Source organism: Castanea sativa, chromosome 6, assembly GCF_040712315.1.
Source record: "Castanea sativa cultivar Marrone di Chiusa Pesio chromosome 6, ASM4071231v1".
Taxonomy (NCBI): domain Eukaryota; kingdom Viridiplantae; phylum Streptophyta; class Magnoliopsida; order Fagales; family Fagaceae; genus Castanea; species Castanea sativa.
Window position 1 is genome coordinate 62,298,624 of NC_134018.1, and position 26,718 is coordinate 62,325,341.

The window sequence follows — 26,718 nt, forward strand, 5'->3', positions numbered from 1 at the left end:
ATAATAAAAGCAAAAACATAGTGCTAAAACAATGAAAATAAGCTAAAAAATAATGCATGAATGTATGTAAAGTATAAACACTAACTCCTAGGATGAATGATGAACAAGAATGCACATCCTAGGAGAAGAACTAGCAGATCATGGGACAGACACTGATAACCTTCCGAAGGGGCACTCAATGCAAAGGCCATCGAGTGGTTTGTTGAAAAAATCACCGAGTGATGTTTTGGGATGAAAGAGACACCATGATTTTCTAAAATATTATTAATGAAATGATATTGAACATCGATGTGCTTGGTCCAAGAATATTGGACAGGGTTCTTGATAATGTTAATGGCACTATTGTCACAATGGATAGTCATAATCATTCAAAGAAGTTGAGTGCAATAATTGCCTACAACTATGTAGTGGACAAAGATAAAAAGATCACAATAGTGCATTGCTAAGAAATAAAGTTATCTCTAAGTCCAAAAGAGCACTCTTGTTCATTCAAAATCAAGACATATTCTTACTCTCAATCAAAATAGGAAATTTCCCGCCAATTTCCATTTGATTTAGTTCAATATTAAATCAAATATTTCAAGCTACCCATCCAACTTGGAGACTTTAAGACACAATCCAAGATCAAGCTTCATAGTCCTTTAGATCATCAAGTGTTGCAAAAATTGAATTAGAGAAATTTATAGTATTCCTTTTGTGGGGGGTAAAAGCTATTGAATAAACATTTGGGCTTTGGGCCTGATCAGTTGGTACCAGTCTGTTTTGATCAGGGCCTCTAGGCCTATAAGTCAACCCGCACTGTAATAGTCCGAGGAATTGTCCAAGAAGGAGTTTCCCCTCGGACAGGTCCAGCAATGACCCTGGGACTTGCTAAATGGGTTAGAGGCAGAATTCTGGAAGAACTGATGGGTAAGAGGGTGATCCAAACACCCTTTAAAAGTAGGGACATGCGAGAAATATCTAAGAAAAAAGCTGCTACCACCACATTAAAGGCCCTACATCTACCTCCCTGGCCGCATTAATGGGGAAATGACCTCTGAACAGTAGAATTCAGCATTCCTGCTATTATTTGAAAACTTCAAGAAGGTGATGGATGGACAAGTATCCAAGGGGAAGATTTGTATGACACGTGGATGAATCAGTGAAGAAGAAGAAGTATATAAGGAGACAGGAGAGGAAAGAGAGGGGGATTGGCACTTTCTACTGAGAAAAATAGGAACTAAGAATTGTAAACTTTGGCATAGAAGGAGAATATTTATACTGAGCGTCCTCAGCTTACATCCGAGGAGGTCTCTTTGTCATATTCGTTTATCATTTGCACAGATTGTGGGACTCTGGCCTATTAATCAAACTTCCAACACCCTGAACCTAGATTTCAAATCCATACTCCACAAATTTCATTGTATAAGGCTCATTGGGCCTGAGCCCAATTCTAGTTTTTGGGTCCGGGTACAATTGTACACTTACACCTTTATTGCAAAGAATCATATAGAGAATTATATACACTTTCATATAATGATTATTTGTTGCACTCTTTTGTTACTATGTGACTTTTAAGCATAAAATTTGTGTGTACAATAACATTGTCGAGATTGCATATCAAAAGATTATATGGTTATGATTTAGTAAGATAACATACAAAGACAACATTATTGAAACCATATAAAAACAGCTTTAGCGAAGTCAGGATTTGGCTCAAGGGGGAGGGGGGGGGGAATTTTGAATAAAGAACAAAGTTTATAATTGTATGTGTGTGAATGCGTACACACGCACTCATACACATACATTTTTTTAAAAGAATATACATAGACATTGTTGTCATTAATAATTACTATATGTATAAACTAAAAATAATTAAATAATAAACATATAAAGTGGTACTAATTTAATTATTTATACATAAAGTTTCATGAACAAAAGAAATTTATCATTTTTCAAATTTAAATGGTAACGATCTTTTATTTGGTATCTTTTGCTCTTCAAACCTTTAATTCCCTTTTATATATTTTGATTCCAAATTAAAAGATTCTTGATATATAGAAAAGATCTTCCTATTTTGTTTGTTGATAAATAGAAAAAAAAATACTAATCAATTTATTACCCTATAAAAGACTGTTCAACAATAAACACATATAAGAGAATATATTTTGTATATACATATATTTTTTTATTAAAAAAAGAATCTATTATAATCTTTTGACTAAGATAGGTAGAATTTTATTTATTTTAAAACTTTTTTTAATAAAATTTTTAGAACAATTATAAATTAAGTGACATCCACATGTTCAAAGTAATAGCCACGTATTAAGCAACCATGACTAAGGCAGGTTGTTTGCATTTGTGTTCTCTATTAACTATTCGCATTGACTCATTATCTGCTTTACATTTTCTAGCAGTTTCAACTTTCAAGCCATTCACCACCGCACACCCTTGGTGCGATGGTCACTCCACAAGTATAAGTGTTTGTGGGGTGTGGAGGGGGGGGGCAAGGGTCGGGGTTCAAGTCTCCAAGAGGGAGCTTCACACACATATACACTTAGATTAGGTTAGAGTAGAATTCTATTTTGTATAAAAAAAAAAAAAAAAAAACTCTCAAGCCATTCGCCTAGATGTCCACATGGTATGTTGGGAGGACAAAATCAAGTTTTAGGAGAGAGTTAGAGTTTTTTTTAGGCGCGCCGGGGGGAAGGCACATGGGCTTTATATATATATGGGCCAAAAGTGATATTTTACCTAGGGGTGTCCATAGGTCGGGTTTTTGCCCAATCCGAGACTAACTTGATAGAATCAGGTGGATAACTTTCTGACCCACCACCGACAGGTGAAGGAGTCAGATCGAAGCGGTCGGTTTTGCACTGGAAACATTGTTGGTTTAGTGGAAACCGTCTACGGTGGAAAATTTGGCCAAAATGCGTTAGATCTGGCAGGGATCTCACTAGATCTTGTGAGATCTTGCTAGATTTGGTGAGATTTCCACCAGATTTGGTTGAGATCTCACTAGATTCGATGATATCTCCCCAAATTTGACCCAAATCTCATAAAAATCTAAGGTATTCTAACCAAAAACTTGCTAGAAAATTCTTATTTCGCCGGATTTTGGTAAGGCTTCGGTCAGGTCAATTGAGGCGGGGTTTTAGAGGAGAGAACTCACCATCCAACCCACCAGACTCGATTTCTGGGCTTTGTAACCCGCCACCGACCACCGAAGCTCACAGATCGGTCGTGGGTGGGTCAATTTTGGTCGGGTTTGGTTGGTTGGATTGGGTCCGGATCTTGCTGGACACCCCTAATTTTACCTTTCAAACTATTTTTCTTCTTCTTTTTCTAAACTTCGCCATGATTATATATATATATATATATATATATATATATATATATATATATATATATATATTCTTCTTTTGCTAAACTTCACCATGATCGTACCTTTGATGAGGGTCACGAGACCATTGAAACCAATTGGCAAGTACTAAGTAGCACATTGAACAGAACACGTGAGAAAAAGAAATAATTAATAATCTATATATCTATATATAAAACTGAAATATTTGACTTTTGTTGACCTCTCCAGAGCTTGCCACATTATTATCACTTTATAATTTTTTTTAGTCTTATTTTCTATTCCTATAATTTCTAAGTTGATAAATATCTTAATTTTCTTCTCCACGCGCTGCCACGCGCCACTAGCAGCCCACACGCGCTACACGCGCCAGTCACTATGCCGCCACTCTCCTGCACGCGCACCATGCACTTGATCCGGTTTGCGTCACCCCACGTCAGCCCTAGGTTGACGTCATTATGCCTATGTCAGCGTCATCAGCTTACGCTAGCACCTCGCGTCATCAACTTACGTCAACACATGTCAGCCGTTGACTTTTTTTGTTGCTGACCGTTGACTTGAACATTTGACCGTTGACTTTTGACCAAAAATCAAAAAATTTTAATAGGGCGTATCTTGCTCAGATTTTCGCGTAGATTTTGATTATGAGTTTCGTTTCTTCATTTGAGGTCCCTAAATCCATCTTTTTGGTCATTTTATTCATTATGGCTCAAGAAAATGAACGAGACATTATACGTCTTATCACCGTTATCTTGGATGGTCTTACTACCTATCATGCATGGTCTCAGAATATGACTGTCTTTCTCAAGGGTCTTAAACTATGGTGGTATGTAACTGGTTCAATTCCCAAGCCATTGCCAATACCTAAGTCCAAAGCTACAACTAATGCCAATGTCTCTAAGACTACTGTTAGAGGATGATTATGAAGCATGCCTAGAGGAATGGGAAAGTATTCAGAGTAAGATCTTGTCTTGGTTAATCAATACCTTTGTACCTTCCATTCATAATCTTCTTCCTCGTCTTGGTATTACTGCGGTTGCTTGGATATTTCTGTCCAATCGCTACAATTGCACTAATGATTCAAGCCTGGAGTTTCATATTGAATTAAAACTTTATGAAATGCACCAAGAGATAGACCAGTCTATATCTGATTATTATTCTCAGACTTCTTCTATGTGAGAACAACTCTCTATTGCAGATCCTCCATTACTGTATCTTGAGGACATTGAGTTCTTTGCCAAATATCGGGATCGTCGTCGATTTATGCATTTCATGATGGGTTTACGTGAGGATTTTAAGCCTACTAGGGCTTTTCTACATAGCCGGTCTCCTACTCCTTCAACAACAGAATATCCATAGCCGGTCGCCTCACCTTTAAACTTTTTAAAGTTTACTTTCCACCCCCCTTATAAGCTCATATTCTAGATAGGCCCAAACAATTATAAAATAACTTTGCATATAAATCCTTACCTTTATAAACTTTTTTCCATAACATTTAAAGAGCATGTAGGTTTTATAACATCAAAATATTAAAGCCTTATGCACTTAAATTAATTAAGATAATACTAAGTATATAAACCCATGAAATTAGTAATGCAATTAGGCTGGGATGCTACATCCTCCGCCGACCAACTTGCTGATATCTTCACCAAACTCACCTGCCTGGTCATCTTCGAGATCTGATATCCAAACTCCAGTTGGCTTCCTCTTTGCCACCTTTAATTTGATGGGGGATGTTAATATATAGCTTAATTTAGCCTAGTCCATCGGGTTTAGTCCAGTATACTATACTTGTAGTATACTTATATTACTTGTATTTCACATATACTTAGCTTATATAAGGCTCTCTATTGTACAGTGTTATACACACAAAATATACATCAATATACAGACTATTCAGTCTTTCTTTCTCTCACTTTATATTCTTAACAGTTTATATTCTATCAAATACAATACCTATGGAAAACTATTTTAAATTATAAAATAATTTTACTATTAACTTTTAATTAATAGTTTTTTCATATAAGACTCTCTATTTGTTATTATACATTTTGCATCTCCAAATTAACTTATAGTTTTTTTCACTTTTTATCCACGTTCATTCTTGAGAAAAGAATGAAGAAACTCAATTTGTTTTGGTCTTTGGTTCCATGCCTGAATTAAAGAATTGTGGTTTAAAATGGGATTTTGAGTTTCGGTAGTATGTCGGTATGAGATATTGTTTTAGCTACATGTTCTATCTCATAGGACCCATGCGGCATATTTAAATTTGATCTTTGTTTATATAGTTTCTTACCAAAACAAGTTTAACTATTTAATAGCCCAAAATATGTTTAAAGATAAGTTTAAAGCCGAACACAGAGTTTGGATTAATATATTTATCTCTTCTCTTATTCTACTAATGATTGTTAATATATATATATATATATATATATATATATATATATATATATATATATATATATCATTTAAAACACAAGTTGCTTGAAGCGAAACTGCTAAAGTGCTACTTGTGACCAAACTTGCTGCACGGTATTTGCTGCTCTTTAAAAGATAAAGCGCAAATGAAGAAGCCAAGAAAATTTTCTTCTACTTAACTAATAAAACTTTGTGCTATTTCTTTAAATAACGTTTTTTTTTTTTTCAATTTTATGCATTTTTGCTTACCAGTCCAACTAAAAAATAATGATTTTTTTTTTTTTTTCTAAAACTCATCCAATAGCTATTTCTGTGCATTGTATAGATTAGCGACTAGTACTAATTTATATGTGTTATCCAAAAATCTATTAGATATGTAATATAGTAGAATTATAGTCTTGGTACTTTACACACACACACAAAAAAGCGTCACCAGACACCAATAGGAGCTGCAAACGCAAAAACGTACCATGTCCCAATACGCATACCTTTGCTTTCACACCAAAGGAGCCATTTCCCTGAATGTGGATTACGATAAGAATTGTAATTTTTATTACTAATAATAAAATGTGTTGTAACATTAGTTTGGCTGTGAGTTATAACATTAGAATAAAACTTAACATTTATTTTACAATTATATCTCCTTAAAAATTGTTATTTTTAAATTTAAGAGAGATATGTGTTATTTTTTATTATTTTATTATTTTTATAATTTTACATGTATATGGAAAGTTTGTTTATTTGGAAATATATTAAGTTTTGAAATTATTGCATTTACTAAGGAATAGTTAATACCACCTTTTAAAGAGGAATAATTATTCATCATTTTGAAGAATAGCTATTCATAAGGAATTATTATTCCTTGTAAGAAAAACATAACCAAATTAAAGAATAATTAAACCATAGGAATAACTATTACATTACAACGTCTATTACAATCTACCAAACATACCCTTAATGTTGCTTACCTAGTGGAATGGATATAATTCGGTTGTTGAAAATTTTCAGTTTCTTGGATTACGTTTTGAAACAAGTAAATTATACAAGTGTAAACTTTTGACTGATAAAGTTTTTGCGTAAAAGTTAGAATGCAATGATTAGGTGGAAAACGCCAACTCATGTCAACTCCTACCCATTTTTTGTTGATAAAAAAAAAAATGACCTTATGATTGATTCTTAAAAAAAAAAAAAAAAAAGCAAAAAAGAAGAAGAAGTAGAATTTGGAATGTATGACTTGATTTTAAGTTTTCCTCCAAATTGGTTTAGAGAAAAATTCCTCCAATCCATTGCGTAGTGATTGATAAAACCATTTAAGTATATTTTTAGTGATGTGGCCTATTTAATGAGTTGTGTGACATATTTAAATGTAGATGATTTGAATTAATTAGAAAAAATGTGGCGACTTGAACTCTATGTTGTTCATGTCAATTAAACAAAAATCATAGGTTGATACTTATTTGGGATTGGATTATAAGCCAACTTATTGCTTAGTTTCTTATTATTTGCAGGTCCAAAGTCACCTAACTACTTATTTTATTTAACTTTTGTTTATTTTTCCTATTATTTATGGGTTCCATATGAGTCACCTATTTACTTTATTTAACCTATACCTTTTATTCACTTAAAAAAAAACTTTTATCCACTCAAAAAAAAATTATACATTATCTACAATACTTTCAGCAAAAAATTTTTGAAAAAAAACTAGATGGCTGTGTGTAATGGGCACATACCTTTTGTCAAGGAGATGGTGAGATTAAGTGTGAGTTATGATAGCAGCAGGTTACACGTTTTGCGCGTTTGCGTTTTTTCCTTGGGTCCCGTGCACTATTCGTGGGACTCACAAGTACAAAATCTGGCAAAATCAACTCTAAAATTGGGTCTCACGACCCGTTTAAAAATTATTTTACTACAGTGTTTTTAATTTTTAATGTTCAATAATAAGCGGTATCCAAACTGGCTATAAAACATGAAAAAAAGAAACAATTAATAATTCTAACTAGATATTTGTTACCCAAAAATCTATTAGATATGTAATAAAGTAGAATTATAGACTAGTGTTGGTGCTTTACAAAAAAAAAAAAAAGCGTCACCAAAAGAGCTGCTAAACGCCAAAACGTATTCTCGAGTGTCAACAGTTAAGCGCAGCCAAACGTGCAGTCTTTCTTTCACACCAAAATGTGCCATTTCCCATTATTCATTCGTTTGCATAATGTTGGTGGAATTTCAGTTTCTTATTACATTCGACTGGGTGTAAAACACGGCGCCAGCAGTTTTAAGATGGAGGAAAAGAAAAGGCAGGAAAAACGTTAGAACAAAATGAACCTATGATTCATTCTAAGCAATAAATAATGAACCTGATAAAGTTTTTGCATAAAGGTTAGAACTTAGAACAAAATGAACATGTGACCGATTCTTCAAAAAAAAAATTTTTATAAAAAAGTAGAATTTTGAGATTTGAACCTATGACTTGATTTCAAATTTCGTCCAAATTGGTAGAGCCAATCTACTACGTAAGGATTGATAAAACTATTCAAGTATATTTTTAGTAATTTGGTCTAATTAATTAGTTATGTGACGTATTTAAATGTAAATGATTTTACGAGTTATAACATAATAGGTTGGAGGAGATTCTTCCAAACCAATTTGAAAGAATCTTCTCTAACCCATTACATGATAGTTTATAAGATCTTGTGTATGTATTAATTTACATGATTTATTATATCATTTAAAGTGTCGTCGAATATGAGATTTAAAATTCAAAGCTTATGACACCGAAAACCAATTGGTATTTTGGCCTAATAGTAAAGAGTAATGGAACGAACGACATAAGTTAAAATTCTATGGTATCTACCAAATAAAAAAATATCATTTAAACACGTCATATAACTATTAAATATGTCATGTGACTAAAAAATATGTGTTGATATTTTTCTTAACTTAATAAGATACTTCTCAAAAAAAAAAAAAAAAAAAACTTGATATGTAATAATTATTTTTATTATTGTATTTTAATTACTTTTCTAAATCTACATTGAAACTCGAATCCCTATCATGTTAATTGAGCGACGATGCTCGATCAACTACCTTGACTTCAATTTCTCTAAGGTGTTTGGATTGAGTGCAGCCAAATTTTGTTAAGATAACCTTGCACAAGAATGAATTTGTTTTGTTTTGTTGAGAATCTTGAGATAACATAAGCATAAATTTGTTGTGAGGGTAGTGAATCGTAGAAGGTTTATGTCAATAGATAGAATACACAATATAAAGATTGATGTGATTTTATTTTAAGCCTAAGAGCATCTTTAGCAGATTATCTAAATTTTTGTACTGTTTGGACAGTGAACAGTGATATTTAGTTTTTACCTACCTACTTTTTTAAATACACTTTCCAATAGATTCTCTATCATTTTCTCCATCTCATTTAAATATTATTTCTTCATTCATTTTTTATTCTTTTTTTAACAACTACATATCTTCCAACATTTTTTTATTCAATAGCTGATTATTATAATAGAAAAAAACATTTGAAGTTTGAACAGTAAACGCTACAATGTTCTCTACTTGTAGAGAAGCACTGTAGCAATCCTAATCTAAAAAATGGAGGTGGAGAAGTTGTTGGAGTAGGTTTTTGGGGTGTTTTCTCTCTAAAATTGGCTTTAAAGAAGCCATTGGAGATGCTCTAAGTGCACAAGTAACATTTAAGAGATGTTTAATTAATAAAAAAAAAGAGATTAAAAAAATAGCGTAAAAATCACTGATATATATAAAATAAAATAAAAACCCTAAATACACCCCCCCCCCCCCCCCAAAAAAAACCTCTCTCAATACCACAAGGTAAGAGAGTTTTAATATAGTCGCAACATTTTTTTTAATCAGTTAGAAAAAATGTGGCAACTTGAACTCTATGTTGTTCATGTTGATTAAAAAAAGTCATAGAACGGTGCCTATTTAGGATCGAATTATAAACTAATTTATTGCTTATGTTCTCTACTATTTGCGGGTCTCAGAGTCACATACTTATTTTATTTAACTTTTGCTTATTGTTTCTAATATTTACGAGTTTCGCATGAATCACTTATTTACTTCATTTAATTTTATTTTTTTTTATCTATGATACTTTCAGTAACAAAATTTTGATAAAAAAATTAGATAAAAACGGCTGATTATTCAAAATTGGCAAAAAAGTCAAAGCTAGATTCTGCAAAGGAGTTGTCAAATATAACAGATTTTACTTTCTCACGTTATTTTTCAGACACATAGGTTGGAAAAGTTGTTTCCTTTTTTTTGCTGTTTTGTTTTTTTTTCTGCTGAAGGGAAAGTTGTTTCCTTAATCCTTCTTAGATGATTAGGCCATATTACTTAATCATTTTCCTCAAGTCTTCAGGCGCTATAAAAAGAGACGGTGTTAGCTCTAGCAGGTTACATTAATCTCCTCAATTACTCCATCATTTTCTTCACTCCAGCCTATAGCCCATAACCATTAATTTCCACTCTTCAAAGTTATACTATTGAGGAAATCCCTACCTTTATATCTATATTCACGTTCTCTAGGATGGGTGAGAGAATATTTGAGAGGCTGAAACAAGTTGCTCAATGTGGTGATGTTGACTCACTGTACATGTTGATTCAAGAGGATGCATATCTTTTGGACAACATTGATCATTTTCCTTTTTTTGATACTCCTTTACACATAGCTGTGTGTAATGGGCACATACCTTTTCATGGAAATGATGAGATTAAAACGGTCTTTTGCTAGAAAGCCAAATCTAGTAGGGTTTAGCCCCATTCACCTTGCATTAGTACATAAGCATACCGAAATGATGAGTCGGCTTCTACAAGTCGATGGAGACCTTGTCCGTATCAAAGGAAGAGAGGGTATCACTCCTTTGCATTTTACAGTAGCAGTAGATGATCAACTTGATCTATTGGCTGAATTTCTATCAGTCTGTCCCAATTCTATTGAAGATGTGACGACTCAAAATGAGATTGTTTTGCATATAGCTTTAAAATATGACAACTTGGAGACTTTTAAATTCTTGGTGAAATGGATTAGACAGAAAAGGTCTAAGAATTCCATATTTTGGGAGAGGAAGATCTTGAATTGGAAGAACGAGGAAGGCAACACTGTGTTGCACATTGCAATAATTAAGAATCAACCTGAGGTAAGCTGTCTCCATTCCTCAATTATGTACATACTAAAGAAACATCATAAAGCTTGTGTTGTGACATCAAGGAAAATAATCTTCTTCATTTCGCTAGGATTGAAGAGAATTCAGTTCATGATTTTGATTTTATTTTTTATATCAAACAATGTACAGACTATTACATCATTTAAAATTTCAAATGATGTGACAGTTTGTACACATTTAAATTAGCAACATTTAATTTGAATCATGAAATATTAAAAAGAATCCTACTGCCCAACTGCATGCATGATCATATAGTTAAGAACTAAATGTTTAAAACATGCCAAAAATCCACTATCTTTTTATGATTCACTGGCTTTGCGAAATGTTAGTAATTGAAACATCATGATCTTTGTTTCCTTCTTTAATCATAATTTTAATTTTTTATTTCAAAAAAGAAGCTTAATTATGCACATTTGGTTTATCATAATTAAGGGACAGGTTCAAGGCTCGACTAATTAACATTGATCAAATTATGCAGGCTGCGAGGTTGTTATTAAAATCTGGTGTTGATATAAACGCAAAGAATTTAAAGGGTCATACAGCAGAGGACATCTTGGCAGAACAAACACACGTAGACAACAACAACGAGATCAGGGTTATGCTACAGCGTGCTGGAGCTTTGTTAGCTAATTCATCTCTTCCTGATTGTAATTATTCACGTTACCTACGTTCCATAGTCTCATCTCTTGAGGAATCACTAATACGCCGCTCTCGTGAATGGAGGATGATATCAGAGGACAAGCGCAATGCACTTCTGGTGGTTGCTACACTGCTTATAACAGTGACCTATGGAGGACTACTCAACCCTCCTGGGGGAATTTGGCAAGAAGACTCCAGTAGACATGGAACCCATACCCATTGGTCCAATGCCATGAAACCCCACCTATATTTCAACAAAAATGCTACTCTTCCCGAAAAGATTGCAGGGACTCCCATTGGCCTTAGGCTTCTTCCTTTTTGGTTGTTCTTAGCTTCAAATTCTGTGACATTTATGTTCTCATACGTAACACTTCTTCTTCTCATTCCATTTGAGTATGATATACTGCGCATAGCCTTTTTCTTCCTCTCTTTTTGCTATTTTGCTTCATTGACAGTCATAGTCCCAAATCCTATTTGGTCTTGTTTTCCTTTTATTTATGTTAGCCTGCTTCTCATTTTCTTATTAACTGCAACATGGTTGATTGAGTCCAGACTCCTAAAACGCTACATGATTCAATGATGATTCATTCATGGAAGAAGAATTGATGGAAAAATAAGCCAAGCTTGGAGGCTTGGAGCTGTATCCTGTATGCATCTGAAACATGCGTGTTAATTTCTGGTGCTTTTTAATTTCTAGCTACATGATTCATTCATGGAAGAAGAATTGATGGAAAAATAAATATTAAACTGCAGATTTAGTTGGATTTCTAGAGAAGCTAATGTTGCGGCCCACACCTTAGCATCTTAGTCACTGTGTAACAGACTAGTTAACTCCTTTGGTTTAGATTCTGCTCCTCAATCCTTTTGAAATGTCATATTGTTGGAGCAAGCCAATATTTTGTAATTGATCTGTTTCCTTCTCAATAAAATTCCTTTGCAGTTAATCAAAAATAAGCCAAGCTTGTAGACTTGGAGCTGTATGCATTTGAATCATGTATGTTGATTTCTGGTGCTTTGAATGGTTTTAGGGTAGTCCTTCCCTGAGTTCTAAGTTGTTCTATGTACATGTAATGTGTTTTTAGTTGGCAAGAAGTCTCCAGTATACATGAAACCCAACCGAAGTTTCAACAAAAGTGCTCCTCGTCTATATTATCTGCAATATGGTTGATTAAGTCTATGCACTTAAAACACGTGTATCCTGTATCCTGTATGCATCTGAAAAACGTGTTTTAATTTTTGGTGCTTCGAATAGTTTAGGGCAGTCCTTGCCTGAGTTCTGACTTGTTTCTTCTCCCACTAAGAAATTTTGAGTGTGTGTGTCTATATATATATAATGTAAATTGCAATAAAGTAGTTTGATTCCCATCACATTATTTGATTTTTGAATTTGTGATCCAAATGATTTTGTTTTTATGAATAATTCTAGTGATATTACTAATCTCATCTAATTTTAAAATTTGTTGATTTGTAGGATTGTGGATGGTCAACATTTTCTGTCTTGTGTGACTCACTACTTTATGCTGCGCACTTACAATCTCACAAATCAATAAATTATAAAATTGAGAGTAAGAATGGTTGTATTCGTAGGTGAACTATATTTTTCTTGTTCAATGCCACCTGTACCTAGCAATCTTCCCCTTGCTCTAAAAAATTTGTACCCTGTGTTCATTTATTTATTAAGTAATCAAGACTCAAAACTTACTTTCTCTCTCCTCTCTCCTCTCTCCTGTGTGTGTGTGTTTTTAAAAAAAAAAAAAAAAAAAAAAACCTTACTTTCTCACCCCTCATTCATCCAATATTGCCCTAACTCATTGAAAATATTTCTAATTCTCTTAATGGGATCAAGAAAAAAAATTCTGCAAGCTTAAGTAATTTGATATATATATATATATATATATATATATATATATATATATATATATATATATATATATATATTATCACAACACCCTTTAACAAATGTGCCAGAATTTGTTTGTCTTTTAAAAGATAAAAATATTCTACAATGCTATTATATCCCTTCTAAGGCTTTTTGAAAATAAACCAAATAGTTGAAAATAAAAGCAAAGGCAAAAGGAAGATGCAGGTACGGGGCCAAAATTCTTAACTTCGGGGGCAAACCTCTAGGACCAAAATAAAATTATAGAAAATTCAAATCACACGCGCTTACCCACTCATACACACAAGGTCGTACATAATTGTGTGTTTACTATTCACCTAAACATTTGAGCAAATTTTTCATATTTGGTAAGAGATAACTAATCTAAAATTTTTGAGAATTTCTTCGTCTAATTTCTTCTTTTTTAATTTCTATAATATCATATGTTTTATTTAGATACTCTCTTTCGTTTCTCAAAAAAAAAAAAAAAAGATACTATCTTTCATATTAAATTGTATAAGTTTTTATTATATATATATATATATATATATATAATATCTACAAATTTTATATAAAAATTGAATTTAAATAAAGTATTTATATGTTACTTGTATTATATTTTTAACTTATTATGAGATAATTTTTGCTTTGCTTAAAATTTTGGGGTTTAATTTCAAAACAAAAAAAATATTTACCACTCACAATTCTACAAACTTGTAGAATATACTAAAGGATTAACACACTCTAAAAATGATATATATATATATATAAATCAATTTTCTTTTCAACTGATATCTTATGTGACTTTGCACTCTTTTCTATCCCATAAATCAATTAAATACTATAAAAGTAAGAAACATAACAAGAAATCAATTGAAGAAAACAAAATTTAAGTACTCAAGAAAATTATAAAAACTAAGCATATTAAAAACATAATTCAAAGTGACAAAAAATAGAACTCTTTAGACAATATTTATTTATCATACCAAAAAAGTATTTTATTTTGGATTTAATAATAAATTTTATTTACCCGCATGCCTTAAATTATATTATATTATAATCACTTAATAATTTTCATGTATTATTTTCACAAAAAATAAGAAATTTGAGTGAAAGATTTATTAAAATTACCATCTATTTGTAATCTTGTTATTTTAAATTATATTAAAAACACTTCAAAATTTTCATACATTATTTTTTTTTAAATAATGAATTTGAATAGAGCTTTTTATAAATAAAAAAAAATTATATTCTATTTGTTTCTTGTTTGGGGGGAGGGGGGGAGCATGGCTCCTGTTGGCCCTAATGTAACTCAATCCCTGAAAGGCCGAAAGAGTGTTGAATGTTGTGGATTTTGATTTGTGTGGGAAGGAGTTGGTTTGATTTGGTTTTGATCTTGGTTCTCTTGGTTTAGTTGTAAAAATAGATAAAAGAGAGATCTTTGGATGATGCATGAATTTAGAATAGAAAAATTATTGTATTCCCATATTTTGGTTGAAGAGTGTAGTTGTTGTAGGTGAATGGATTTCCAACTGCCTTTATGTTTGTATTCTAACACTATTTGTAAAATCTATTGCATATAATAATGTCTCACTATTGTATAGTTTTTAAGACACTTATTCCTCTTACTAGGAGAGTGTTTGGATAGCGCAAACGCGCGTCCATGTTCAAGTTTTTTTTTTTTTTTTTTTTACGCGTGTTTGTTATTGTTCATTGGTCATGAACAGTGATTTTAGGCCAATAAACAGTAACTTTTTGCATGAACAGTGTTTTTTATCAATTTAAAAATTATTTTGCTACCGTGTTTTCAGTTTTTAGCAATAAGTTCTATCCAAACAGACCTTAGGTTGGACCTTTTTCGGTGACAATTAATCTAAAGAAAATGTATTTAGTATTTTGGAAAAAAATTTACCTCCTCTCAGAGCACGAAAAAATTGTATTCCTTATTCTCATATTCATAATGAACCTTAATAAACTCCACTATGAATGTGAGATAAAAAAGCACAATTTTCTAAATTTCAAGAATACTTAAAAATTACTCAGTATTTAGATTATATCTAAGCTTTCTGAGTTTTGAACCTTAGGTGCTTTCTTATTTTATTTTTTCTTTTAAACTTTACTTTGTAATTTTTTAGCAAAGATTTGTTGTATATTGTTGGTAGATTTTTTATTTATTTATTTAAAAAGATTTATTGTGTATTCTTTAATGCAAATAGATTTGATTTATGAACTTTACATAGAGAGATGAGGGATAGTTTTCTTAAGATTCTTCAAGCAACTTTCACAAATACCATTTTTAGATCTTTATTTTTCTAATTTTTTTGTCATAAATGTTTTTAGGTAAATTTCACAAACTCACCAATATTAGGCCTAAAACATTTTAAAACCCACCAATTTGGTAGTCAAAAGACAATTTTGTCCCTAACAAACCAAACCCCGTTACTGCTCTCTTCTTACTCTCTTCTCTGTTTCTCAAAAAGAAAAAGAAAAGTCTCTTATCTGAGTTCACCATCTCGAAACTCTCTTTCACTCTATAACCGAACCTTAGCCACGGCGAAAAAGTTTGGATTCCCACCGCAAGTTTGACGCCATTAGCACTGTCACGGATCTCGTCCCTTTCTCTCAGATCAGAACCCACGGTGGTGGTGCTTTGATCGACGAGCAGGTAATCGCGATCTACATGATCGACAAGGTTTTCTGGTATTTTGGGATTATTTGTAAAGGGTATTCATTGAGGTTTTCTGAGAGTGAAGACAGAGAGACAAAAGAGGGAGAAGAAGAAGAAGAAGAAGAGAGAATCAATAACGGCGTTTAGTATATTAGGGACAAAGTTGTCTTTCAAATTGGTGGGTTTTAATGCTGAGTAAAAGCCTTCCCTTTGTAATAATTTAGGCCCGGCCCAGCCCAGCCCAGCCCATGGCGATTCCTACTTGAGTTTTCTTCCTCAAAACCAAAATTCATTCCTTGTTTTGGTGGGTCATCACTCGTCAAAAGCTTCATTCAAACATGGCTTCTAAGCTCCTCAGGCATAGGCATCTCCGAGCCCTAAGCTCCTCCTCCATCTCCATCTCCATCAACAACCACATTCACTCTCCTCACTTCTCTAACCCTAACCCTAACCGAGCTCCCCTCAGCTTCAGCTATAGGCTCTTCTCCAATGCCTCTTCTTCTTCTTCTTCTTCTTCCTCTTCTGGAGGATTCCAACGACCTTCCTCTTTGAAAGACCTCGAGCTCGCTAAATTCGCCTCCATTGCCGAAACCTGGTCAGCCTTTTTTATTTCCTCTTTTCTTTTTTAATCCTCTGTTTGGTTGGTGAGAAAAAAAAAAGGAAAGTGAAAGAAATTACAAGTTGAAATTTTAAATTAACTGGTGTTATTAATAGGTGGGATTCTGAAGGCCCATTTAAGCCATTGCATGTGATGAATCCTACAAGACTTGCTTTCATTCGCTCCACTCTTTGTCGACATTTCAGGTAAATTTTTCTGCTTTACATTACACCAAGTTTCTGTTGGAAATATAAATTATTGGTTTTATATTGGGTTTTTTAGTTCATTGGGTACTCTTAGAGGTAGAGGAAGACTTCAAATCTAGGATGCACGGACACAGTATGGTACAATATGGCGACACTAGCAATTCTTGAAAAATTATATCATGATACGGTAGATTGGACACCGTTACTTCATGGGTACAGCACTCCAAATGAAGTGTTGGTGCATCTAGCTTTAAATAACCCTAGTCAAAGTGATATAAAAGGAACATGTTTATTAAGGAGGTTGTAGGAAGTATGATTTTTGATAGAATAGAATGGTGGAGATATATGTAGTCGACCCTGATTAGCTTGTTGAGGATTTATTTCCAACACTAAAAGTTTTGGGACTAAGGTTTTGTTGTTGTAGTAGTTCATTGGGTATTCCTTGCCTCTCTATTCTCATATTTAGTTAGGCTTAATGGATTAGGTTCATCAAGTAATTGTCTTGAATTGCTAATTGTATGATTGCTTTTTTTTTTTGATAAATAACGTAAGAATATTATTAATAATAAAAAAGAAGTCGCCAAGCCGAGTACATTGGGGAAAATTGTATGATTGCTTATTAAGCTGCAATTTAAATTTGGGTATGCAATGTGGTTACCCTGAAAATTGTTGTTTAAATGGTGACTGACGTGGGAGTTAATTTTATCTTATAAGTAAGGGGCAGAGGGTTTTAAATATGTAGACAACATATGCCATTGGGCTTTCGATAATTTACAATTTTAGTTATTGGAAACCTGGAGATACTGCATTAGTTCAATCAGCTCTTATTGTCTTTCTCTCTTCATCATGTCTTTGTTCTTTTCTAGCCCTTTTTTCACCCCTTCTTTTCGCAAATCTCTCACCTTCTTTTAATCGGACTAGGGTTTCTTTGAGAGGAATTTAGTTAATTCTTTTTTCTGTTTTAATTTTCCTAATATATCTCTATGTTTTCTTCTTAATTCCTATATTTGGATAAGAATATAGTGACCCTTGTTAGGACTGTATATGACTAGACTAGATAAAGTAAATGACCCTTATTAGGACATTTGTAAAAAACCAGACCATAGAATCTGACGCTGATGGTTGTCATTTTAGTTTCATCTAGTATGTAAATTGCACTTATCCATGAGTATGCACTTTCACTGCAAAATAAAAGATTGTCCTTTAGCTATTCATAAGTATTAAGATATTCATGCTAGGGCTTTCATTGGAAATATGCTGTCCTCCACAGCTCTCTCTTTTATTGTTATGCGTGTATGTAATGGTACAACAACAATTTCACTTCCACCTCGCCCACAAATAAATTCTGATAAGTTTTCCTTGTTTCAGTAAGGATCCTAACAGTGCTAGGCCTTTTGAAGGGCTTAAAATAGTTGATGTTGGTTGTGGCGGTGGAATTCTCTCAGAGGTATTCTTACAATATTTTGAATGCTAACATGTCTATTTTGGTTGCACTTCCTTATTAGCTACCAGTATCATCTCAGAAGAAATTATGGATAAGGCCTATTTAAAATAACCATCTGTTGAGGCCCTAAAGTTTTTTTTAAGATCTATTCATATATTTCATAATTAGCCTTCCCCCCCCCCCCCCCCTCCCAAAAAAAAAAGGAAAAGAAAAAAGAGAGAGAAACCTAGTACTTGAAATTGGCTTGAAGAATCTTGTCCATGCACTCTATACCTATGCCATCATGTTTCCATGCAACCTATATCTGGATATATTCACCACTGCAACCAGAAAGTAGACAAAATTGGAATGCAAATGTAATTGTACTAGTCGATGCATATTATGCTGCCTTATATTACTTGTGTTTGTATATAGTGGCTTTAGATTTCTGATATATATATATATATATATATATATATATATATATATTTATATATATATATATATATATATTTTAAAATTAGATGTAGTCTTCATCTCATATTTACTCTCTTCTCTTGCTTGTTCAGCCATTAGCTCGAATGGGAGCTACTGTAACAGGAGTTGATGCTGTGGAGAAAAATATCAAGATTGCGCGCATTCATGCTGTATGGTCATTCTCTGATGTAAAATGTGATATCTTAGATTGGAATTGGATTTGAAAAGTATCAAATCATTGAATATCAGTGTTTCCTCTCTGGGGATAGCTCTTTAGCATTCTCTTATGTTAGGACTTTGTTTAGATTTGTTTTGGATCTTTTTCCCTTTAAATCTTCCATCCAAATCACCAAATGTTAGCTGACTTTCATGCCCATAGGTGGACATGAATTTGGAAAGCACCAAATCACTCAATTATGCATTGGCATTTCATAATTGATCAGAGAGAGAAAGAGAATAGTTCACCTGTTAGGAACTAGTTTCTGGGGGCCTGCGGCAGGTAGTTGCGGTAGAGTTAGATATTAAGTATTTAGCTAAATTGTGAATTTTTTAGGAGAGGCTACCTTTTTCATTTTACCTGCCAGAGTGGCAAGTTACCAGAGGTTTATTCCTGGAATTTCTTTTCTGGAAATATTTGTGTACGGCATTTTTTTGACATCGCAATATGCACGAATTCTGAAATTATTTGATAATGTAAACATGGTTTCCAATTTTTGCAACAATCTCTTATAATCCACTGTATTGTTTTGTACTTATGCGGGCCAAAGATGACTAGTGAAGATTTTTTCAATTTTTTTAACCCTTAATTCCCAACTAATTGAGGCCAGCTTGTCATCCCAGATTCCAAATCTATATTTTCTTGAAGCTTATGGCCTTTTTTTTTTTGTATTTTAAATGGTGTATGAAATTTTTTTTGTGGATTGAGAATATCTTGAATGATTATTCTATAACGTTCTGAACTATCTTTTGGTGCTACCCTCTCTCTCTCTTTGCTTCTTTTTTCTTGTTGTATATTCTTGAATTCTTCTGAGCAGAATATATTATGATATAGTATTTCTGAATTATTTCCAATAATTTCCTGATTAATTCTTGGATTGCTAATTGCTAACAGAAATAACTTTTGGAGATCTTAACAACTTGGTTAAAATGTATCGTTCATCAATGAGCAAAATCTTAATAAATTGCAATTTGGGTTTTCAAGGATTACATTTATTTTTCTCTTCTAGATTGTATAGACTTTAACCTGGAAATTTTTTAACACGCAGGATTTGGATCCAGTGACTTCAACTATTGAGTACTGTTGCACAACAGCTGGTATGTGCCAATCTTGTTTACTACTGTAGGACAGGCTTTATGGTAATGTCATTCCCATGGAGCATTCAAATTGCATTGCTTCTCTGTTGTAAGCTGTGGCATCTTTTACAATGGATGGTTATATCCCTTTTCAAGTGGGACTAAGTGGCTATGTGACATAGACTAAGTAACATAATTGACATTGTTTTGTTGTGTCATATTATTGCAATCTGGTATAAAGTTTTTCTGAATTTGATTTTTGGACAGAAAAGCTAGTAGAGGAAGACAGGAAGTTTGATGCTGTGGTTGCTCTAGAAGTATGCTCTCTCTTTCTCTCTTTCATTCTTTCATATATATGTACACATGCTTGTATGTATAAATATTATTATGTAGTTCGTTATTCATACTGATTACAGATACCCTATGTAATTGTCTTACTTATTTTATGTTGGATATAAAATCAAGTTTGTTTTACCTAGCACAGTTGCTTCTTTTTGAAACATTAAGTGATATTGCATATTATGTATACTTCTACCATATATTTGCCCTGCTATAGTTATGATATGGCCAAATGATTGGTTGACATCCATTTATTTCTGGTTTTGCATATAATCTTGGACTTCTTCCCTTCATTTACTTATCATTGATGAGCATACAAGAGTATTGAAGTTGAAACTTGAAACTCAAAATTCATGAGTTGCTGGGTTCAAGAGATTTAAAAATACAAAAATGAGATTTTAATATTAGATGGCAGAGTCCTCTCATAAGAAATTTTTTGTTGTCAAGTCTTCTCTCAAGACCTTTTGAAAGACTATTATGCTAGGATTCAAGTTATAACAGGTGATCAAAGAATAAAGCAAAAGAATATTGTAAACAAATAGCAAGAGGATTTAAGATCTATCTCTTTTTTCTTTTTTTTGGACCATGCAATAGGATTTCTGGGATTCAAGAAAATAAGAACGCAAATCTGAAATTTTACCATTGGATGGAAAAGTTTCTGGAAAAAGACTCTTCAAAGACATCCCCCCCTCTCTTGATTGGTAAGTTACTCACACACCTAATGGGTCTTGATCTCAAGGCCTCATCACCATCTCATTATTATGGGAGGAAGAAGTGCCAGTTGAGCTATAGCTCATTGGCAACTCTTCAAAGACTATATATGCTACATTTTGAGATACTCCATGATACTAACCTTAATAGTTGATAGTACTTGATACATATAGCCTTTTAACATTTGACCTTGAAGCTCAATAAACGTCAAGCTTGTAACATGATTCAATGCTCCTGCATTATCAAATTGGATCCCTTGAGTTTGGAAGTCCTCTGTAAATGCAGGACAGTTAAACATAAATTACGCAAGATAAATTTAGATTTCCGCTAAAGATAATATGAGTATCCGCCTATGAAATTGAAATTGAAGGTATATTTGTGATGGTTAATGGAAAGGTTTAACAAAGGTATAAATATAATGGTGTTCCCAAAACTTTGGGTTGTTCTCAGTACACTTTTCTTCATGCTTCTCTAGAGTGTATTCAAACTGTTTTTAAGTTATGTGTTACCTATTTTTGACCATATCCAATTTGTTTGCAATTGGAATTTTACTTAAGGTAATTGAGCACGTAGCAAATCCTGCTGAATTCTGCAAGTCTCTGGCAGCACTAACTGTTCCTGATGGAGCTACTATAATTTCAACAATTAACCGTTCTATGAGATCATATGCAACTGCCATTGTTGCAGCAGAGTACCTCCTCCATTGGGTATAGTAATTTCCATCATTCTACAGCTTAATATAGCTTCTTGATTATCTATGTAGCACCTCTTGCACTGCAGGATATGCCTTATTTTGAAACTTGGTGACATGCTTTGAAATTTACTTATGTCTATTTGAGATCCACCTTGATCTCTAAATATGTTGATTATCTATTTCAGCAATAGGTATTATCCTTAAATCATACTACAGGATACATGCCATAGCGGTAATCTGGTTCTTTATACTTCGCAACAAGTTTGTTTTCCTTAATCAGTTGAGGTTTTGTTTTTAACAAGTTGGTTCATGTTGATATTTTTAAGTATATTCTAGACGACAAGAACTCAATACATGTGACCGTAGTGTGGATGATTCAATGAAATGAATCTTTTCTTCTAAAGATTTGAATATTTTCATGCAAAGCGTTCTTATCTATGGGTCTGCTGATGTCATTCACTTTTCAGTTTGATCTAGATTAAGTTAGAATTGATCCATACTATTAAGGAATGTTACAATGCCCATGGAATTTAGATTGTTCCATTTTCATTGCCTTCACAGCAACAATTAATAGAATTTCAATTAGTCAAATCTGGAGGTGAACTCCACTTGCAAACGGAAAAGTAGATAATTTTTAGTTAGATTTGATAGTCCACTATCAGATTATCATGAATTTCATGTAATTTGGTTTTTCAAAAATAAGGCTAAGAAAACTATGAAGCATGTTTTCCTACTGCTGTTGAAACACTTCACGTAGACTATCTGTAAAAGTTTGAGATTCTTCTTGGGTTACCTTGGAACTGTGGTTACCTTATGAAATTGTAAGTACAGTCGAATGCTTACATTATACATTGGTTTAATACCTTAGTTAACTGATCAAGTTATTTATATTTAAATTCTGGATTTCGCTCCTATTAGCACCATTTTGATAAACTTAATATTTTACAGCTTCCTAAAGGTACACATGAATGGTCAAGTTTTCTCACTCCTGAAGAACTAGTCCTGATCCTTCAACGTGCCAATATCACTGTGAGTAAAATATGTTTATGATGTTTCATGAATCTCTGCCTCATGTTTTAGCGTTACTAACCTCTGCACATTTTAGTAAAGCTTGTTTGCTGTCTGGTTGGCTTTTTGCAGGTCAGGGAAATGGCTGGATTTGTTTACAACCCCTTGACTGGAAGATGGTCTCTATCTGATGATATTAGTGTAAATTTCATTGCTTTTGGTACAAAAAACTGCCAATAGATAAGAATATACCATTATAATTTTCCTAGTTTGTTCTCTTCCTTCTTTTTTGGATTTTTGTTTTGGTTTTGGTGGGGGGATTGGATGAAATTTTTTTACTTGTTCATACAAATAATGATGGGTAGATCCAACACATTTACGACAAATATTTTTCCCCGAATGGTTTAGGGTTTCAATCAGGTTAAGTTTCAATTGGTCTTGTATTTTGGAGAGATTTTGTTTGACATGAGAAAAGAAAAATCCTAAAATTGTTCACAAATTGATGTGGCAATGACTATGGTTGATGAACTTTAATAACCTAATTAATGAACATTTGAATTACAATTTTTTTATTTTTTGTGATTTTTTTTAGAAGATTTTTTTTGTGATTTGTTGAGATGTTTGTAAGCCTAAGTTTTGTAATATCTCTAGCATTACTTTTTTTTTTTTTGGGAAATTCATATTATAAAAAATTATTAATATAAAAATTTGGGCTTTTTTTTTTATAAATAGAGACTGGGCTTTTTTATGGATAGGTATAAAAGTCTATGTACTAAAAGGGCCTTAGGCCTTGACCTTCGGCTAGCCTTAGGCCTGTTTGGTAGTGATATTTAAGTATTGTTGTTCAAAATGATGTAAAAACTTTGGAATGATTTTCTTAGAAGAGAAATGTTATAGGCACAATAATTTTCACAATAAATTTCATAATTGCTAAGTTGACAAGATGTTATTGATTTTTATATGGGCCATTATTTTATCATGAATAATGTTAGAGATAATGCAACTTTTATTACAAGTAGTGGCTTTCATGGTGTTTGTTGAGAGACTTAAATTTTTAAAAAATAATAGTAAAAATAAAACTTGAACTTAAATTTTTTTTTAAAAAAATTAATAAAAATAACACATGAATATATTGACGTTAAAAAAAAATGTAAATACATAAAGTATAAAAAAAATTTCATTCTACCGTTTTCATATTTTGAAATCATTGTGTAATAGTTTCATTATCAATGTTATCAATTACATTTTTTTTAATATACATAACCAATCAATCATTTTTCTACTAATCTCCTGTTCAATTATCAACATCTTATTTAAATATATAACAATATAAACAAAATATGTTCCAGCCAATTTTTGTTTTCTTTAAACCAATAAGGACTAAATTAATGCAACACTCCACTATTTTTTTTTTTGTTTTTTTTTTGGGAAATCATGGCTAAAAGGTACACAAGAACCTATTTGTAAATATACTCTTCTTATTTCATCCTAATCATTAAGGTGAAAATATGAGACATTTTCTTATGTCCTAAGATCTGAAAGAAGATTACTCAAGTTAATATGAATTTACTTAGAAGATTAATCTTGTAATACAAGTGATTTTCTTAACCATGATATTAATTATATTCAATAAAGCATTCAGACATTATTTTAGTGCATATATGTATGTACAAAATGAATTACATAAATTCAACAAATTTATAGATATAATAATAGATAAAGCTGAGAGAAACTCAAATGAGAATTTTAAATTAGAGTTTCAATTTTGCATCATGTGTTTTAAATATTTATTCTTAAAGAGTTTTATTTCTTAATTTTAGAATCAAATGTGAAACCACGTTATAAATATTCATCCAAATGAGTTATTAAGTACAAAAACTAAAGAGTCTGAATTGTAAAAAAAAATTTAAAAAAAAAGTGCTTCACAATAATAAATAAATAAATAATCATGGACAATTTACATTTTTATCTAATAATATCCTTATAAAAATTTTTAATGCGTTGATAAAAGATAAAAATGACTATCAATAGTATTTAAATTATATATATAAAAATTATATTATGCATCTTATTGTATATTTTTAAGTGTATCCTTGCATATGCATGAGATTACAAACTAGTTCAATTAAAGACTAAAGCAAGTACCAATAGACTAGCTATTTGAAAAATGTGTGTTTTTTTTATAAAAATAAATAGCAATTTTAAAATATGCCTTTTGAAAACACAATTTTAAAAATCACAATTAAACTTTGATAAAATTGCAGTTTGACAATTGAACTATTGACCTAAATTTATTGCTTCAATAATAATTACTAAAATTAACCTTCAAGTTCAACGGACCAAAATTTTGGAGAGGTTAAAATTTATTTTGAATGAGTTCAAATTTTTTGTTTAGAGTGTTCAAAGTTTGTTTTAGGGTGGTCAAGATTTTTTTTTTTTTTTTTACTATTGTTGGGTGTTCAACAACTCATTATTATTATTTTTTTAGAAGAACTCATATTAATTTAAAATTAATTTTTAAAGGTATTGTGACTGACCGCAAAATGGGGTATATAGGAATGTAATTTTTTTTTTCACCAAAACAGAGTCATCTCTGATTACATAGAGTTTACAAATTGATGTTGTGGGGGTAAAAGTTATTAAATAAATAAATGGGTTGTGGGCTTGATCAATTAGTACCAGTTTATTTTCGTCATTGGGCCTTTAAGCCCACGAGTCAGCCTACATTACAAACGTCCGAGGAGCTGTCTGAGGATGAATGTCTCCTCGGATGTGCTCGGCGAACATCTTGGGATTCACCAAGGGGGTTAAAGGCAGAATCCTGAAGAAACTAATGGGTAAAAGGGTGATCTAAGGACCCTCTAAGATGCAAGGGTGTGAGATAAATATCTAAGGAAAAGGTCGCTACCTCCACATTAAAGACTCTGCATCTACCTTCTGAGCCGCATTAATGAAAAATGACCCTTGAACAGTAGAATTCAGCCTTCCTGCTATTGTTTGAAGACTTCAAGAAGGTGGCGGATGTGACAAGCATCTAAGCGGAAGATTCGTATGACATGTGGAAGAGCCAATGAAGAAGAAGTATATAAGTAGGCAAGAGATGAAGGAGAGAGGGATCGGGATCTTTCTGCTAAACAAAAATAGGAGCTAAAGATTGTAAACACTGGCCTATAAAGAGAATATTTATACAAATCGTCCTCGGCTTACGTCCGAGGAGATCTATTTGTCATATTTGTTCATTATTTGTACGGATTGTAACACTCTAGCTTGTTAATTGAATTTCCAATGTCCCAAACCTAGATTTTAAATCCACACTCTACAAATCTTATTGTATAAGACTCATTGGACCCGAGCCCAACATTCGTTCGTGGGTCCGGGCATAATTGTGTACTTACAGATGTAATAATAATTCCCAAAATATATTTTAAATATTCATTTATTATAGTTGAAGTCCACCAATCATTATCACATAAATTACCGTATTAGTTTTGAAGATTTTAAAGTAGTTAAACATTTGTTTTATATATAAACTAGTCGTCATCCCGTGCAATGCACGAAATAGTTAAACAAAATTTATACACAAACTTTTATTGGTACACTCATTTGAAAACAATTCTAACTAATACCCAAATGTACGAAACGCATTGACTCACTATTTAAAATAGCCTTATGAAAAACATGATTGGCTATACAAATCTCATTGTTGTCATGCAAAGGATTTATAAACTATCAATCCCAAAAAAATGGGCTTATGCTGTCATTAGAATTTACACATTTTGTGCAACTAAGCCTTAATTTCTCAGCAATGGTTAAAAATATAAACTGCAAATATATAA

General features: G+C 32.2%; 1 protein-coding gene and 1 pseudogene across 1 annotated transcript; both read left to right on the forward strand.

The window, feature by feature from the left end:
- Positions 1–10,298: 10,298 nt before the first annotated feature.
- LOC142639092 (ankyrin repeat-containing protein BDA1-like) lies at positions 10,299–12,166 on the forward strand (annotated as a pseudogene).
- A 4,262-nt stretch (positions 12,167–16,428) lies between these two features.
- On the forward strand, positions 16,429–23,454 carry LOC142638432 (ubiquinone biosynthesis O-methyltransferase, mitochondrial). The gene is made up of 9 exons (XM_075812467.1): positions 16,429–16,728; positions 16,848–16,937; positions 18,306–18,384; positions 18,930–19,007; positions 20,103–20,151; positions 20,398–20,447; positions 21,738–21,887; positions 22,823–22,903; positions 23,015–23,454. The coding sequence occupies exons 1-9, from the start codon at positions 16,472–16,474 to the stop codon at positions 23,120–23,122; spliced, it is 942 nt and encodes a 313-aa protein (XP_075668582.1). The 5' UTR covers positions 16,429–16,471; the 3' UTR covers positions 23,123–23,454.
- The last annotated feature ends 3,264 nt before the right edge of the window (positions 23,455–26,718 follow it).